The 17,871-nt window shown below is 42.1% G+C and overlaps 2 protein-coding genes across 2 annotated transcripts in view; one reads left to right on the forward strand and one right to left on the reverse strand.

The window, feature by feature from the left end:
* AP4E1 (adaptor related protein complex 4 subunit epsilon 1) overlaps positions 1 to 5,071 on the forward strand; it is a 23,295-nt gene extending 18,224 nt beyond the window's left edge. The window contains 5 exon segments of the mRNA XM_009644004.2: positions 1 to 167; positions 1,151 to 1,726; positions 2,779 to 2,963; positions 3,771 to 3,928; positions 4,385 to 5,071. The exon segment at positions 1 to 167 is cut by the window's left edge and continues 13 nt beyond it. Coding sequence (XP_009642299.2) covers positions 1 to 167; positions 1,151 to 1,726; positions 2,779 to 2,963; positions 3,771 to 3,928; positions 4,385 to 4,545 — 1,247 coding nt within the window. The 3' untranslated portion in view covers positions 4,546 to 5,071.
* A 6,601-nt stretch (positions 5,072 to 11,672) lies between these two features.
* Positions 11,673 to 12,227, reverse strand: TNFAIP8L3 (TNF alpha induced protein 8 like 3). The gene has a single exon (XM_009644005.2). The coding sequence runs from the start codon at positions 12,171 to 12,173 to the stop codon at positions 11,673 to 11,675; it is 501 nt and encodes a 166-aa protein (XP_009642300.1). The 5' UTR covers positions 12,174 to 12,227.
* Between the last annotated feature and the right edge of the window lie 5,644 nt (positions 12,228 to 17,871).

The following is a 17,871-nucleotide window of genomic DNA, read 5'->3' on the forward strand; positions in this document are numbered from 1 at the left end:
ATGAGCCACAAACTGTTTCTTGTGGTAGCTTATTAGTGGGAGAGGTGGGTGATCCTCCTGCATCGCAGTCTGATCAAGTTGCCAGCCTCTCTGAGGAAGACAAAGAGAAGCAGCAGTTAGCATCAACTTTGTTTATTGGGCTAGGATCAAATGCTGGTGTCAGTCTGGTAAGTGGCTCTTTTCAGACTTACCAGTTTAAAGTTCATATATTGCCTTGTTTACAATTACAGATATTTATATGCAAATGGAGATGTAATTAGTATTGTGGTAAAATGACACAAAAAACCCCAAGTAATTGGAATAACTATTGAAAATTACTTTTGTAATCTGATAATTTGTTAAGAACCTGAAAGAGGTTGGATATTACTTGATGAAGCGACCGCTGGAGCAGATCTGATTCAGTAACTAGAGCTTCCCTCTGTTTACGTGTTGCGCTTTGAGTTTTAGTCTCAGTTTTTTGTATTGTGGTAAAATGACACAAAAAAACCCAAGTAATTGGAATAACTATTGAAAATTACTTTTGTAATCTGATAATTTGTTAAGAACCTGAAAGAGGTTGGATATTACTTGATGAAGCGACCGCTGGAGCAGATCTGATTCAGTAACTAGAGCTTCCCTCTGTTTACGTGTTGCGCTTTGAGTTTTAGTCTCAGTTTTTCCCTAACAACTGTTCCTTGACCCAGCTTTGCGGAGCTATTGGCATGCATTTGGCAGTAAGGCCAGAGTTTGATTCCCTATGTCAAGACTGCTTTTTATTTATATATGGTAATATGCAGGACATTAAAGACTTCACCACTAGGTAATCTGTTTAAGACTGGCATTATCAGATTAGCCAGCACAAATTTTGGCGTTTATCACTGGTTTAACCAGAAAATGCTCACCTGTGCTTGCTTTTTAATAGGAGCTTTTAGTTTATGTTTTAGAGAACCTAGAGCCATTCTTGCATTATAGGCTAATCCAATACCCTGTAAGAAATACAACAAAACCCTGTTACTGGATCCATTATAGTGTTTGGATTCTATTTGTATTTGTACCTGAATTGTTTCCTTAGTCATTATTTGTCCTTGCTCACTCTATTTCATGCTGTTAACAGTAACACAGCTGGTTGCTAGAAACTTCCCCAACCATTTTTTTTCTTTTTCCTTTTCAGATGGGGAAAGTGGACACAACTACTCAGAAGTTCAAAAGACGATCAAAGATAAATGAAACTCAAAATAGTGAGGAAGTGTCACACTTGCAAAGTAGTGTTGCTTCAGATTTTGGTCCCTTACTTGATACAGCACCTATTAACATGGAAGACTGTGAGGGAAATATACGCACAAGGTTAAGGAAAGCCTCTCTGTGTTCTTCAGATATTGTAGAAGATAATTTAGCATTTGAAACACCTCAGTCACTAAAAAAATCTGGGCTGGATGACAGACTTTCACATAGTAGGCTGTCACAGTCATCTTTGTTTGCTGATAGTAATATTGAGATTTTTCAGCCTTCTCCAAGTGCTCAGTGTGAAAGTGCCAGTAAAACAGCGTTGGTCCCTTCCTTACCAGAAGAGCTGGAAGAGCTCGCTCACTCTGAAGTAGTGGAACTTTGTCAGAGTGAGGCCTTAGCCCTATATTTATGTAAGGTGTGGACAGATGACTCTTTGTTGCTCACTGTTTTTGTTTCAAATAAAACCACTTCTGCACTTAATGCTGTGAACTTAGTATTTGAAGAAGCAGAACACTTTCAGGTAAGAAGTTTTGTTTCCATTATATTTAAATTTCACTTGGAACTTGTTCCTTTTTGCTAATGGGTGTGACTGTTGGGCTTGTACATTCATTTGTATTTATCTGATAGGCAGGCATGATGCAGTTTCTTCCTTCACATAAAATTTGTGTAAACTTGCTTCAAGTTTTTTTTTTTTTTCTCACAAAGACATCAGTCATATTTCATTCTTGTTCTCATGCATTCAGTTGATGTTGGAGAGGAGTTGGTCAGGTCATTTTTTTGACGTTGGCTACATCTGGGATTTAACTATGGTTGGTAAAACCATGTGATAGTCTTGATTGAAATTTCACTTAAATAATTTGAAAGCTATTTGGGAATTGCTTAGTAGCATGACTATCCATGGATGTTGCTGAGAGAAGCACAGACTTATGAAACCTTGGAGATGCTCAGCAAGTGATAACTGGAGAAAGAGAATTAAGCAGAACGTTTCTTTTAGAATTGACTTAATCAAGGAACTGCCAGTTGGTTATGAAGTCTCCTTCCTTCCTGTTTCTGGCTTGAATCAAATCTGTTATGGGTACCTCATGTCTAGTTTTTCTTTGTAATTCACTGAAGATTGCACACAGACCACTACCACAGATAGGTTCTATGTTACTACTTTGTTTGGAGAGGCCAGGGACTGCTGATTAATCTCGAAATTATCCTTGTTATTGGGGATGATTCTTGCTTTTAGCATATAGCTTGGGGTGTGTTGCAATGTTGCTTGCTCTTGTATATTAGTTTTATTTTGGGACTGAAGTACAGAATTCAGGTTCTTGGTCATCAATCTCTCTGAACAATCATTTTGGGGGGGGGGGGGGGGTAGGGAAACCAGTTGGTTAATTATCATAGAACTTTGTAGATGTTAATAATTGATTCATCCTCAATGAGAGCTGAGAAATGGTAGCTCTATTCACTTGCCAAATAGACCAAGAAAAATTGAAATAAAAGCCACTTACACAATTTCATAGCTGTATCTTAGCCATTTACACAACTTGAGAGCAAGACTTATATTCCTTTTAAAAAATTATATAGATTTTGGAGGGTCCTGCCTACCAGTTTCCTGTAATAGAAGCTCAAAGTGTGGAACGCTGCCAGAAATGTGTGTTGATGGACAAAATCTGTACACGGGGAATTCTTTCTGGCACTGTTGATTACCAGCCCGAGATGGAAACTCGCCTGGATTTTTCAATAACTTTATCATTGTTGGACTTCATCAGGTAAATAAAATAAGCTGTGGTTTTTAAAAACGCATGTACTCAAATAAGTATTGGACAAGGGCAGGATGATTTTGGGTATCAACTATGAAAACATAAGCTTCATCTTGAGCAGCTAATTTTAATCTAATTGAGATGACTGTAAAAGATAGTAAACGGTTACAAAAAGGGCAAAGTTCCAGGAACAAGTACAAATCCAGTGAGAATACTGACAGTAGCTGCGGGTTAGAATAGTCTTGAACTACAGAATGCGTTCTTGAGGAGGCTGACAGAGCTGAGTGAACAGAAGGGCATGCCAGTTTAAATTATGGCAGAATATAAACATGTCAAACTGAAATAAGTAGAGACACCCATACACTATATGAAAAGGCTGATGACTTTTGCAGGGGAAGAAGAAAGCTCATTCTGTTCACTCTTGAACACTGAGTTTATTTTAGGAGTAGAGAAAGCAAGTGTTCTTTTTCCAGTAGACTTCTCTGTTTTACAGTGAAATCCACCTTGTTTTCTATAATAAAGTCTACTTCTTATTGAACTTGTTTTGTCTCTTTCAGTGGGCAAATATCTCAAGGCCATTCACTTTGGTCTTTCATTTACATAGAATAATGTATTCTTTACATTTAGAAATCTAAAGCAAGGAATAGAAACTTTTTTTAAATGTTAAGCTGGGAAGAGGAGGGGTTTGTCTAATCTCTATTTGCTTATTGCTTGCTCTGTTGTCCAGTTGCTTCCAGATACGATTTTTGGGGAGACCAAATATATTCTGAATAATGTACCTTATTTTGCTAAGATACATGGTGAACTTATTTTTAGGCCAATGGAAATGACTACAGAAGACTTTGGGAAGCTGTGGTTGTCTCTCTCCAATGATGTGAAACAGAATATAAAAATGTCACCTTCTCAAGATTCCCTTTCGGCAGCAATGAATACACTGCAAGAGAAGCTGAAACTCCATATAGTTGATATTATAGGTGAGTGAAAGTGTGCTGTAAGGTTGCTTACAACCTATAATTTGTCCCAGGAAAGTAAGTGCATGAAGCAGGTATCTTGCAGTTTAAGGCAGGGAGCATTTAAGGAGTATGGTAAGCACAGGAGTTAGGGACTTTATTTGCCTTACTCGGGGGTCTGTGTGAAGACTGCTGTAAGGGTACAGGTATACAGCAGACAGTAAATTTTACAAGGGAGCAAACTGTTTTGCTGTGAAGAGTTTTGGACAGGACTAAAAGAATGGGAATGAAGCTATATGACAAATATGAAGCTGGGATTACATGCAGGAAGCATGATTTTTGGTGACATCTTAGAGGAGCAGGGGTAAGAGGAGAAGAGAACATCGGAAACGGAGTTTGAGAGAAAGGTACATTTTTTGTGAGCTATACCGTACCTATTATTACTTGTTATTTTGTTTTTTCTGTGACCTCTGTTTTAAGGTAATGAGGGAATACTGGCATGCCAGCTACTTCCATCTGTGCCCTGTCTGCTGCACTGTCGTACTCACTCAGGGATGCTGGCTTTGTGGTTCAGATCGCCTTGTTCTGCTCTTCCAGATGGTTTGCTTTATCAGTGTCAAAAGGTGATGGAGGAATCCTAATAACAGCAGTGCCTGCCTTAACCTATTTGGTGTGTGAAAAGCAAATCGAAGATTTGTACAGTTGCACAGATAATTACCAAAGCTAAATTAAGATACTGCTTCTCAGAAGTATTAAGAATTTTCTTCCAGCTGGCATACATCATGTGGACTTGTGGGAGAAGAATGACGACCTAAATTACGCCTGCAAAAAACATGCTCAGGACTGTACAGTGACTAACAAGTAATCCATTAAAGTATTATTACCTGTTTAAGTGAAATGTATATTTCTTAATTTTGTTGTAAATGACAAAGTATTTATTTTTATTATGCAGCTTTTATAGATGCCAACAATTATTCCTCATAGCAACTACATAAATATGATTTTAAAGAAAACATATCTATATTATGAGGTCAGACTTGATCGGTTACCAGGATCATCTGATTTTATTTTGATAATTTTTCTAAAGCTATTTTTAAGCACTGCTGGCAACAAGACCTGTATTGGCGGTTGTAGAAAGTAACTTATGTAGCAACAAATGCATGTCTTGAAAAAAAGATTAAAGTTAAGGGAGTTTAGTGAGCAACACACTTCCCATGATCTTTGATAGTTACCATTTAAGTGGTAATGTCTAAATAGGTTTTTGATAAAGGGTAGGCACATGAAATTGTATGGAAGCACGTCATGGGAGATGATCTAAGGCCCTTCAGGTTGGTTCCTGTCTGCAGTTCTTGCCTCGTGTTTCAGTCATTTTCCCTTTTCTCGGGGGTCTGTGACGGTCACCGAATATCTGTGCATGTCTAAAGATAAATTTCATGTGGATCAAGTCTGAGATGACTGAGCCTGGGGTAGTTGGCTGTGGACATGTTGACTAGTTGGTAGTTGGCTAGTGGACATGTTCATTGCTCTCCAGTCAATCCTATAAATTTAGTCAGGCCAATATCTTTGCCCATGAAAATTTACATGGAAGAAATTTTCATTTACTTTTACTTCTAGTTATTTATAGCTATGCCCTCAGTATGCCTCTTCAAACCTTTGGCTCGCACAGATGTGGCTGTATTGTGTGTGCATGGCTAGGAACTGCAGTAAGGCGTAAGAGATCTAAGTCAGAGCAGCATAGGTGATAAATGTGTCTGTCTGGGTTGTCTCCTTCCCGAAATAACCTCACAGGCTTGAAAATCCAGCAATCTTAATTTATTTAGATGCAAAATGAGAACTTTAATATTATTTATAACTGGTCATGGGTTTTATTTAAAAACATGTAGTTCAGGCACGGTATAAATGGATTCTACAGGGGAATTCTCTCCTTTGAGTGTTTAATATTAACAAGGAAATTCTTTGTTATATTTCAGTGTTACTGATTCTCACCTGATAAGCACTGGTTGTAAAGGAAAATAAAATCATCCGTTACTTTGCTAATGCGTTGGTAAATGTTCATAAAGCCATCATAAGAATGTTAATGTGCTGAGAGTTTCTTTTTTTCTTGTTTGTTGTTTTTTTTGTAAGTCAAGCCACTTGTGTTATCACAAGTACAATCATTTAAGCAAAGCTTTTTTTATTGCTGTTTCAGTACCCTCTTACTGAGGAATTTAAAGTGCACTGAACCTGTAAATATACTTAATGTTCTGCATACTTTAATGTTTACTTGGCACTTCAAGGCAGTTTATATAAATGAAAACTGATTTATAGTGGAATAATTTCCAGCAAAGTATTTCCCTGCTGGTAAATCGGATTTGTGTTATGCAATTGGACTTTTGTAATCGTATGGACTATAATAGAAGTATCTGTTCCTGGCCTATGCATTTAAACCATTTCAGCAATGAGATGTTCAATGTCCTGGTGTTTAAAAAGAGCAGCAAAAGACAATAATGCCTTCTGTTGTTCATGTAATGTTCTTTACGCTATTATCATACAGTGAAAAAGGTTGTAAAGTTGTCAGTATGTGGATTTGAAGAGCTTTATGGTAACATTGCATAAAGGGGGTTGCAGAGAATTGTACTTGTGTCAGTCTTAATTCTTAGATGGCCCATCAAATGTATTTCTTAATCTGTCACCATCTTTGCATTTCTTGTAGTTTAATAAAATTTGGTTTCATTTAAAAAAACCTAGCTTGATACTCATTAAATATCCTTTGCTGCCACATGTCACAGTGTTTCTGCATATTAAGGACTGGGTTCTACTTTAGTTGTCTTTTCTGATAAATGATGCAGAATGTAATGTTACAGAAATCTTGAATCCATTGATGATTTAAATGTCCTGTGCCTCAGTTGGAGGTATGAAGAGAGTGAAAGAGTATACTTTATATCTTTTGAACAGCATCCTGTGTGCCAGCTCACATTATCTGCTACTCTTTTTGGAACACTGCCAGATTGTGGGATTTGGTTTCGGGCATCACAGGAGACTTTGGGGTCTCCTGTTGCTCACAGTTGACAGCAATAGTGGTTTTTTTTATGTCCAGTGCTAACATAACACACTGTAGTGTAGTATTGAGAAGGAGCTGGGAGTTTGAGAAGTTTGACATGATTGCTGAATTGAAGGCATCTGCAGCCTGGATCTACATCGTGAGGCTGTCTTGTGTGGCGCGGCCGCCAGTGTCTACAAGAGTGCGTGCTACGCTGCAGTCCAGTTGACGTAGGGACCTCAGGCCCTTGAGAACCTCGGCAGTTCAGTGCTGGGAATGCCTCTGATCTTGAGCTGTGATCCAGTTGTCTCTAAAATGAAATGTAGCTGCATAAATAGTTATACAAAGGAATATTCTTTTATCTAGTTCTGCATTGAAAATCCTTTAGCGAATATTCTTGTCTTCTGTGGTATTCCCATTTACTTTTCTTTGAATTACTAGATCTTGAAGGATTAACCTGTTTTCAGGGAAAGGGAAATAAGGTGCGTAGAAGTAGGTTAGAAGCAAGAGAGCACATCATCCAGTTAGCACAAAGAAGTTTACTTCCAAGAGGCAACCAGAGGCCTGTTGGAGTATATACTGACCTTTCTGAACTGGCAGCTTAATGGCATTTGGGACCAAAATCCTAGGTACCAGGAGCTGCCACTGTTTTATTGCTTTGTGCCACAGGCAATGTGGAGTTCTGGACAGTTTGGAGTCAACAGGTAAGTGATTGTACTGCATCCATGTTTCAGCTGTTTGTCAGGTTCTCCCCCCTTACCCCAAGTAATCTCTGATATTTGTAATGAAACAAATACTTTGGTAGGAAAATAGGTGGAAGTGCAAGATGGCAGTATGATGCAGTGTTTTCCTAAACCTAGATCAAATCTCCCGTTGTGTTCTATTACTTTCTCCTAGGTATTCCCTGCCCCTTCTCGCCCTGTAAAGACCTGAGATAATAAATTTAGGTAATGGATGGCACTATCCTGAGGCTTTCCTGTACTTGCAAGTAGCTCATATGTGACATTGCCTGATGGTTTCTAAATATTGGAAAGGCAGTCATCTCCTCTAGAGTCCCACTAGTAGTTTTTCAGCATAAAAAGCTGTATTCTCTTTTCTGTGTGCATAAGACTGTGCATGGTCTTTTTCTGGCATGGAAGTATGTATCGGCATGTGAAAACGGAAGTAGACCTGCTTAAGTCATCCCATTAAGACTCCATGAGAATGTTTCTCTGACACAAATAAGATTACCTGTCGGGTGTGATTTACATCTTCTGTGGTACATGCACAGTTTTATTAGGATGCCAAAGTGGTCACTCCCTTGAGAGTTTCTTGAACATTAACATTTTTCTCTTTATGTAATAAAATTGGCAGTGATGAAACAAAGAATATTGTGTCCTGCCATGGTATGATTCAGAAAAGTAACCTGGCAGCAATCTTTTACCAGCTGCATGGCTCAAAACGCCACTTAGGAAGATTGCTTTAAACTTTTATTTTAAGGTAGTTGGCAGTTTTCTCTTTGTGCCAATCTTTAATTGCTTCCAGTATAATTGAGTTGGTTGTGAATCCTGAGCTCTTTTGGTCAAAACAGTTTGCCTTTTCTGGGAATAAGGATAGGAGATGATATGCTTGCTGTTGTTAAAGCATTCTGGTAGGTTCTAGCACCTTCATGGTTAGGGCAGGGATTTGAAGTCTGTCGGGGATGTGTCTTCTGTCCAATGTCAGTCACTTTGGGCTAAACTGAGCTAAATACGGCATGGAAAACTTGCAAGAAGGGGCGTGCTAGAGAGCTGGACCCTGGCAAGTTAGATGGCTGTGGCCCTGAGGCAGGCTGCCTGGGCATCCTCTGGGCACCACTCGGGCTGAGGCTGGGGAGAGCCCGGCACCCGTTGGCTAGAAGCATGTGCCGTTCCCTCTGCAGGGCTCGCGAGGGAGTTTCTGAGCCTGGTGACTGAACATGTGGAGCCAGCACCATTTGTTAGCCGAAGGGCTTGGGAACTTTGTGGAAAACCAGACGTTTCCTTTGCTGCTGATGCAAGTTTGTCCTGGGTGTGTGTGATGCAACAGAAATGTTGATTTCCAGTTCTCTTTTAAACCCTTCAGCTGTCCATCTGCCTACCTTCACAAAATCTGGTCATCCAAGAGCGTTAGGGTTGCAAAAGTTGAAGGTAACAAGACTTACACAAATTCCCTCTTCTTACTGCTTGAATTTACATGGGATGGCAGAATAAATCAATCAAAAGGAAACAAGAAGGGCAGTAATCACACATTTTTAATCCACAAATATGGTAATACATCACATACTTAAAGTGACCTGAACATTGCCCATACTTTAGCAATGTTGTTACATACCAAGCTACAAGTACAAAAGTAAACAATGAATATACAGGATATGCAAGTATGAGAAATATTTGAAAACATTCTCTTTCCTTAAGGCTACTCAGATGTATAAATAAAACAACAGAATGGATGTTCAGCTGGTTTGTCTAAAATACCAGAATCTGAATATTGATACTTGCAACACACAAAAAGGTCACAGGTACGGGATATCCCTTTCCTTTGGACACCTTGAATGTTGAATCAGCTCTTTTTTATATTTTTTTATTTTCCTGGCTTTAACAAAAGAACTTAAATTTGTTTGCCACAAGTGAAACAACTACGCAAAATCTGACGTGTGCACTGGGACAGGAGTGTTAGATACAATAAATACTGTTCAAAAGCATCAACTGACAAATACGTGCTTGGGAAAAAAAATGCAGCTAATTGTGCATGTGAATATGGCTCTGCAAATGGCTGAACTTGCAAGGCCAAGTGTTGGTATTTCATTACTGTGCTGTGTGGCAAAGGAATTGTCCACCTTCATTGCTACTAAATAAACTTTCTATGGCTAAAAGAAATGTGAGGAAAATTACATCATTACAAACTGCTCTGGTAATGTGCTGCCATTTTTACTGTGCTCCAAAATGAGTTCTCCTGGGAACAGATAAAAATCCATCTAGCACAACCCCAGTGATACGTGAACGGGGTACGTGTATTCTCAACTGTATAGAGGCGTGATAGTCAAAATTGTTGTTGCAAGAGATACAATATAGTTATTCTGGGGTGAGGAAAAACAGAAGAAGAATAAAATTTTGAATAGTTTACCACCATAGCATGTAAGAATTTAAATGAGAAACATAATTTTTTCTTATCCTAAACTAATGGTGATCACACTGGAAGTTTTCCTTAGAGAGGAATGGCTTTCAAATAATTTTTTTTTGTCTTTGTCAGTTTTCAAGTACATGCATCCTCTGTATTATAATATGTGTGATATGGAAGGTGTTACCCCAGGTAATAGGGTTGCCTGCTATCTGTGTCAGCTAAAAGGAGATGGTACATGGCACTGAAGTGTCAGTGCGTAGAGGTGAGTCTGGAGGATAAGATGTGGAGGGCAAGGAGAGGAGAGAATTCTGAAAATACTTCCTTTAGTGAGGGCCAGCCAGCCTGAGACTGCAAGTGGCAAGCTGCTCTATCTGCTCTGCTCCGGTCTCCCTTAATCCTAACAAAACTGTACAGAAACCAGTATTTCTTTGCAAAGTGTTTTCAGTTTGAAGACACTGTAACTTTGTTTAAAAGAAAAAGTCACTGAAAACACTCTGAACAACTGTCCTTCACGAAGCTCACTGGAGTTGCTAAGCCCGTTCTCTCCAGACTACGGTGGCTGTACCACACTTCGGTGGCACCGCAAGCGCAGGGGCTTCCTTTTTTATCACACCTCTGTTTTACCGTAGGCACAAATGAACATCGTGGACACGTTAAACCGAGAGTTGGATCTAGGCTGAATATTTTGAGGACAGGGGATGTGAATGTTGCTTTGTAGCTCTATTGGTGTCTTAGTCGTGCTCCTCTTCACAAGTGCAATTTCAAAATCTTCACAAGCAATATTTTGTTCCAGCAGGCGAAACAGTAAGAGCACAAAGAGCAGCACAGCCTTCAGCCTGAACTCATCTGATGTTACCAAATACACAAACCCTGAGAGTGGGGAAACAGATGCACTACTTTATCTGGTTTTCTGGTTACCCTTGAGCTTGAACCACTGAGCTGCTTTTCAAAATGAAAATGAAACCTTCTCTCTGTTATTAGCAGGTATAAACCAAAACTCGTTAATGAAAATATTGCTTCTTAGAGCAGCTCTTTAAATTTTCTCCTACTTAGGCAGTTTGTATTGTTTGTTATTCCCTTGCTAAACTTAAATACTGTGTAAAATCAGAGATGCCTTCTCATGTTGATTCCTGATCCTTTTGAAAGGAGTGAGCTTATTCCATTACAGCCCTACCTTGTCTAAGCCTTTCAGTTAGCATGGTAATAATAAAAACACATGCACCAAGGGCAGCCTGGGGGTAAACGCCGTGTGTTGCGTGTTTGCCTTCACCTGTCTATTTTTACATAGCCATGTGTTTGAGTTTGCTTTCTTTTCACACGGTCAGCCTTGAACACAAAGCTAGTAAGATCATGGTGTATAGCAATCTGTTTCTGAACAATATGTATCAGCAGCCTTGCTCACTCCGCTCCTTGGAAAAGACTGAATTATCTGAATAAAAGATTAAAGTTCATAGCTTTCTGATGTAAGTTTTCCACTTCATCACGAGCCTGGTGAGCGCTTTCTGGCCCCTGCTGGAGACTGGAGTAAGAGACCGATAGGAAGGAAGCTTGCTTGCTCACCATGGCTCATGAAGGGTGGCTGGTTCTAGAGAGAAGTTTTTGGTTGGCTTCTTGGTTTTGAGCGTAGTTTCAAAGGACCTTCTCATCAAGTAGTTTGTTGATGCCATCGCAGATCTTTTTGAGGTATGGCCGACAATCCCCATCAAGACTGTACAGGGCAGTTAGAAATTCCACATCGGCGAAGTGATTGAAGACGTGGTTGATGCGCCCGTGGGATCTTGGCGTCAGGTGTCGACCTACTAGTTCATGCACAAGGTCTTTACATTCGTTCAGAAGTTCTGCAAGAACATTTCTGTCAAAAGTGTATTCTACCTCATAGAAGCTGACAATTGTCATGGCAGTTTGGTTCAGCTTCTTCCTGAACTTGTCTACGATTTCCAGCTCTTCTTGGTTGAACTGATTATTTCGATAGAGGATCCCAATTTTTATTGCCACTTTAATCAGGTCTTTCATAATTTTATGGGCTTCCTTTTTGTTTCTTGTGTGTTCCTTTGTCACTTTGTACAGCTCATCGAAGATTTCACTGCTGGTGTCATCGATTAGCATGTTAGCCATGGTTTTGGTTGCCATTTTACTCAGGATCTTCTTCTGGGCTTGCAGTGCGAGATTCTTGGAACTGAAACAGTCAGGACCTGTTTTGGGATAGCAGAGCAGACAGAAAATGTTAATTTTATTTGGTGAATAATTTTCAGTCAGCCAAGAAAAGTGTATTGATGCGCTTAACTGAGACATTGCATGTATGCCTGATCATAACATATAGTCATGGTTGCATTAATGGGAACACTTCCAACACTATTTCCAGATATCCGTGGGGTCTCAGCCCCCATGTTTCAGGTCTTGCCATTACTGAGGTTTTTTCCTTGCAAATTAAGAACAGAATGTCCTGCCAGGGGATATCTGTGCTGGTTCTTTGCTAGTCTTTTAATTTTGAAGTTCAATATTAAAGCTTTCTTGGCAGACAGGTCCGTTGAGATGTTGTGGTCGAAATACATAAGCTCTGAGAGACGAGCAAGAGGAGATACTGACAAATACCTGAACCTGCAGGGATTACACCCATGGTCACTGGGAGGCACTGTTGTTCCATGATTAGGCTAAGCAGCCTCTCAGGTAAGGGCTAATAAAGCAGATTCACGTGCATGGATTTCTTCTGCTTTAATCTCTAGTAACGATGACCTTCTCATTTGTTACCAAGTTGCAAAATTATAGAATGTGATTTTTTTGCAAAACGTTGGTGCTTCAGTACATGCAGTTCCTGCCAGATGGAAACACCCGAGCTATTTGCTCTGCATTTATCGAATAAATACCTTGGATTTTTTTTATCTTTTACCCATCTGTGCAAGTTTCACTCAGCCCAGCACCTGAGCATGTGGCTACTTCTGCTGGACTTTATCCGATGAGCATCTATAATTATTGGTTATGAATTATGAATTATGAATTTGACCTTCCTCTGTTTTTCACATTAATGTTGTTTTTTAACTGACCCTACGTGGACAAAGTAAAGGAAATGGAAAGATTTCATATGAAATAATCATCTGGTTTAATACCAGGTTAGTGAAGTCTCTGTTGGATCAAAAGGCACTTTATGGTTGTAGCGAAATGGTGATGAGTGTGCGTGTACTCAGGCTTACAGCCGGTGTGGTGTGTGCCCAGCGCTGGCTGAGCGGCCTCTCTGCAACGAGACACCTTCCTTGCCTTCCCCGCACGTCTCCTCTCGGTATTTGTTCACGCAAGGGAGATGCCCGTCTTCCCCTGCCCGCTGGGGACCTTGCTCTGATTGCTGGGAGACCAGAGCCTTGGCTGGTGCAAGGGTGGTGGAGGCCACTGTGTCCTTCACCAGCTGCTGGGAAATCAAACCGCTATGAGATTAAAAATAATAAAAATCAAAGCTTTCCATGCCAATTTGCTTTTGGAGCCTGAGTGGGTTTTAGGCTGGCTGGGTGAGCTCCAGAGGCCCTTTCCAGCCTTCAGCACAGGAATGCTCAGCCAAGAGAGCCATGCTGTCACCCCGCGGCACAGCCATCATCTGTCGCGGCATGGTGCGGCCCAATCTGATGCCTTGCTCACGCTGCCATGGGTTCACTGCGGCCTCCTCTTCCTCCCTGTGCTCCCTGCATCTGTGCCTGAGGCAAAAGGGGTGCTGGGTGCCAGTGCTCACTCTGGATAAATAACACTGAATTTAACCAATCTTCTGTTTAAATCCTATTTTTCAAGTTTGCTAGGATATTAAAAGTCATCTTTCTTTGTGCGCTACAGCTGTACTACTGAGCAATATGAAAGAGTAACATTTAATTTCAACTGAACCACCACCTGGAAAAAATAATTCAATGTGCTTAAAAGAATTGCCTGTCATTTGGAGAGAAAATTGTGGGGCTGAGTTGCTGACTGGAGGAAATAGAAAAACTGTGATTTAATCTAGAAATGATAAAACCAGGATGAAAGCATTCTTTCACTTAGCAGTACGTGGGTATATAAATAGTATCTGTGGTGAATAATTATGTGCGCTTGACGCAGTAAAATAGAAGATTAATATTAGTGTCTGGTTCTGTAGTAAGTCTTTGCTATTAATCAAATGGACATGGTTGTTCAGTATCTGTTTTGATCAATAACTGAAAATCATTGCAGTAGATTTTTAGAATATTAATTTTATTGATGTTCATGACGCTGTGGCCTCTGTGTCATTTTCACCAGAGGGGAGCCCACTTGGCTCCCACCATGCTCGGGCCCAACGCCGGGAGAGCTTTGCAGAGCTGTTGCAATTCTGTAGCTCGAAGCAAAGCCTGCAGTCATGGTGTGCGGGAAGGTGGCTTAGCAACGCCCCACGTCCCCCATCGTACGCCCCGCCACCCAGCCCCACTACCTGCACATTCTCAACACATGTGCATGTGGCTGCCCTCCCATCTATGTGATTTCTGAGAGGCAAAAATTTGGTGCTAAATTAGCACGTAAAAGCTTCTTAGTAACTTATCAGAAGTGACGTTTGTCTGGCACAAAAAAAGAAGTGGTTCTGGGATACGTTCCTGTATTCCGAGCCCTGGCTCTCATCCACAAAACAATGGAGTGCAATCTTCAAAGATGGGTTTCTTCCCCCGTGGCACCCCTGGGTTTGGCACCTCAACTGATGGTAACACAGCTCCTTGTGAAAGGTGCAAGCTATGGTATGGGCAGCGCAGCCAGACAGCGTCAGGCTGAGTCTAACTGAATATTAAGGCTGGAGCATTTTTCCATGACAAGCCCCAAGTGTGGGATCTGCTGTTTAACAGCATAAGACTGAGCTCCTCATCTCATTTCTAAAAAACAAAACAAAGCAAAAATCTGTTACTACATTTGAGCTGCTGAACTTTTCTCTAGAAGCTGCATTCCCCTTTCCTCTATCATTTTCTTTACCAGGCCCTAATGCTATTCCCTCCCTCTCATCTCCTGTCTCTTGCTCTCCTCTGCTCAAACCCAGGCCCCAGATCCAGATGCAGGGGCCTTTTCTGATTCCCATCACCTCCTATTCTGCCAGGTTGCTATCGCTGCTGTGGCCCCCCTCACCGCTTCGTGCTCCTGTCCCCCCAGCCGGTCTCACCGTGGTATCTCTAGCACCGAAGCCATGCCAGCCATGAGAGCTCAGAGCCCTCAAACCAGGCAGATCCAGACACTTATGCACAATCCTTTCCCCTGCCTCCTTCCATGATTCATGCTGCCCTGTGTACTGTAAAATCTGTAATAGCCAGTCATAGGTTTCACCACCGTGACTGCCATGCGGTCTCCCCCAGTCAACTGTACCAAGCAGACATGGTCCCAGTGGGTGGCTTGGTGGGGACACAGGGCAAGCTTGTGCATCTGTAGTGTACCGTGGCGCTCTTTGCTAACTACAGAAGCTGCAGCCTGCTGCCACAGTCCCCCCCTGTCAGGAAAGCGCTGGGGAGCTCAGGGAGGAGGACAACCTGTGCATCCCAGCTGCACTCACGACCCGCTGGGATCGGCACCCTGCAGAGCCTCAGCCCAGGATCTCCTCCCACCCGAGCGCCTGCTGGTGGGGTCAGACAACCTGTGTGCGATGGGGATGAGGTGGGCAACGGCCATCAGCCCGTCTGTGCAGCCTGGGCAACGGCATGGGGGCTGTTTGCAAAGGGCTGTGCTCGACTTGCTTAAATCCAGGGAGTGCACAGTTTCACAGCAGTGTATCCTGGAAGGCACAAGAGAGCCTGGATTGATTATTTGGATTCCTGCCTCCAAAATCACGTAGTGCTCAGACACCAAGGTAACGCCTTGCCTTTCAAAGATCACAAGTGGTTAGCCACATGATTAAATTCAGGCTTTCATGGGGACTGCAGGTTTACTGTGGCAGCCTTTTCTTACTGCAGCACATTGCTCATTACACAAAATACAACATCTTTGCCTCCTACATACAGCAATTCTATTTTCTGCTTTCTTTCATAGAGCAAAACAAATCAGCAACAACATTATAGATGCTATTAGCTTTCAGGAACATTACACCAAACCTGAAAAAGAAAAGCCAACCTCCGAGCGTACTGCTTTGCTGGGTAGTGATTAGCTCCCTAATAGAAAGTCTGACATCTTAGGTTTTACTAAAGTGAGGACCAGTTCTGCCTTTAGCTCTGCTCTCTCCTGCTCTCCTCTAGAGAGCTGTGTATGATAAACGCTATTTGGAAAGCCCCATGCGACAGGATTAATCCTACAGCAATCGTCTATCCTTCAAAAAGCATGACCCTTCGGACCTGTATTTCTGTAGCTGGGACACTTGGAGAGGGGACGGCACGTGCCCGGCCGCGGGCGGGAGGGAGGGGAGAGGCCCCTGCGCCGGGGCAGCCCGGTGGTCAGGGTGCTGCACCCTCCCCACCAGTGACGGGCCGGCTTCTGGCACACCGTGCCAAGCATGACAAAGACGTCTCACATCCACTGAACTTAATAACAGGATTGCTTAATAACAGAGTTGCCTAATAACAGAAGTGTGGAAAAAGTTTGGCAACTCTAGAGAGTGGATGTAAGAGTTTTATATTTTAAGAGGTTTTGAGACTAAAATGCAAGAGCATCTGTAATATTCTTGCAATATTTTGATTCCAGATGGCTGTACCAAGTACAAAATGATTAGCACTAAATGCTCAGCAATACTATTTTCATGTAAATATCCATTCAGCCACTCCGTACAAAACACGCGGCTGAACCAGTGAACCAGAACATGCTCCCACTACGCCCAGGAGAGAGCACGGTTGACGTTTTCTGAAAGCAATTACGTGGACGTGGAAACAAACCCCCCCGAGCACATGAATCCATTTCCCTCCCAGTTGGCCACTTCTTAGTCAAAGCCTTAATAAAGTTTTGCAGCCAGGATATTTTCTCCCCTGGCAAAGGGCTGGACGGCCCATTGAGGCGAGTGCTGGTGGGAGTGCTGCTTCACGGGTGAAAATGGGCAGAGTAGGCTGATCTGCAGAGTTTCTGTGGAGTTTGTCCAGTGCATTTTTAATTGTATTAGCAGGCTTGCTTGGAGAGCAGGGATGCAAAGGAATTTCTCTGGGTTTGTCCCACCTGTGGTGTTACTTCTGACCCCAGGAGTTGCTACTGTAGTGCCTGCTCCAGCTTGTACTTGTGAATTGATTACCCCAGTTGTTGACTTCACCTGGTGCAAAGCACATCATGGTCGGTGCTGTGCCCCTCTCTCCCCCTGAGGCTGAGAGTGTGGTCCCTGCTCCTAGCCGGGGGCTCTGTTGGGAGTGTGGGGAGGGCACTAGGTGGGCTTGAGAGCATCTCGGGGTGGTGTGTGTGTTGGGGGGTGAGCTGAGCTGAGCTGTTGTAACTGAAAAGACAGAGCTGAAAATGTGAAGAGGTCACAGGAGCCTGCTGTGGTCCTGCAACCTGGCAGAATGGGAGGTGATGGGAATCAGAAAAGGCCCCTGCATCTGTGCTCCAGCTGTACCGTAAGTAAGCAAAGGGCTGAATCTGAACTGGAGGGAAATACAGAGGAAAGTAAAGATGATGAAGAGGCTGAAATATTTTTAATACTTCTGAATCCTCAATTTTCAAATGCAGCGCAGCCTCTGCAGCACAAGACAGGCTTTAAGGAGTCAGCAATGCTGCCGAAGTGTGGGCACCCCTCCAGCCGCTCAGGCTTGCGGGAGAGGGACTAAGCCAAGGGACGGGCCCACTCTCAGAGCCTGCTACGCTATGAGGTGGCAGAGTTGTGAAAATTGTTGTAGGAATTTGCTGTTTTATTGATTTGCATGACCCAGTTTGAATGCATCTGTGTATTTTAACCTCATGACAC

The sequence above is a fragment of the Egretta garzetta genome, unplaced genomic scaffold, assembly GCF_000687185.1.
Source record: "Egretta garzetta isolate BGI_Z169 unplaced genomic scaffold, ASM68718v1 scaffold287, whole genome shotgun sequence".
NCBI lineage: Eukaryota > Metazoa > Chordata > Aves > Pelecaniformes > Ardeidae > Egretta > Egretta garzetta.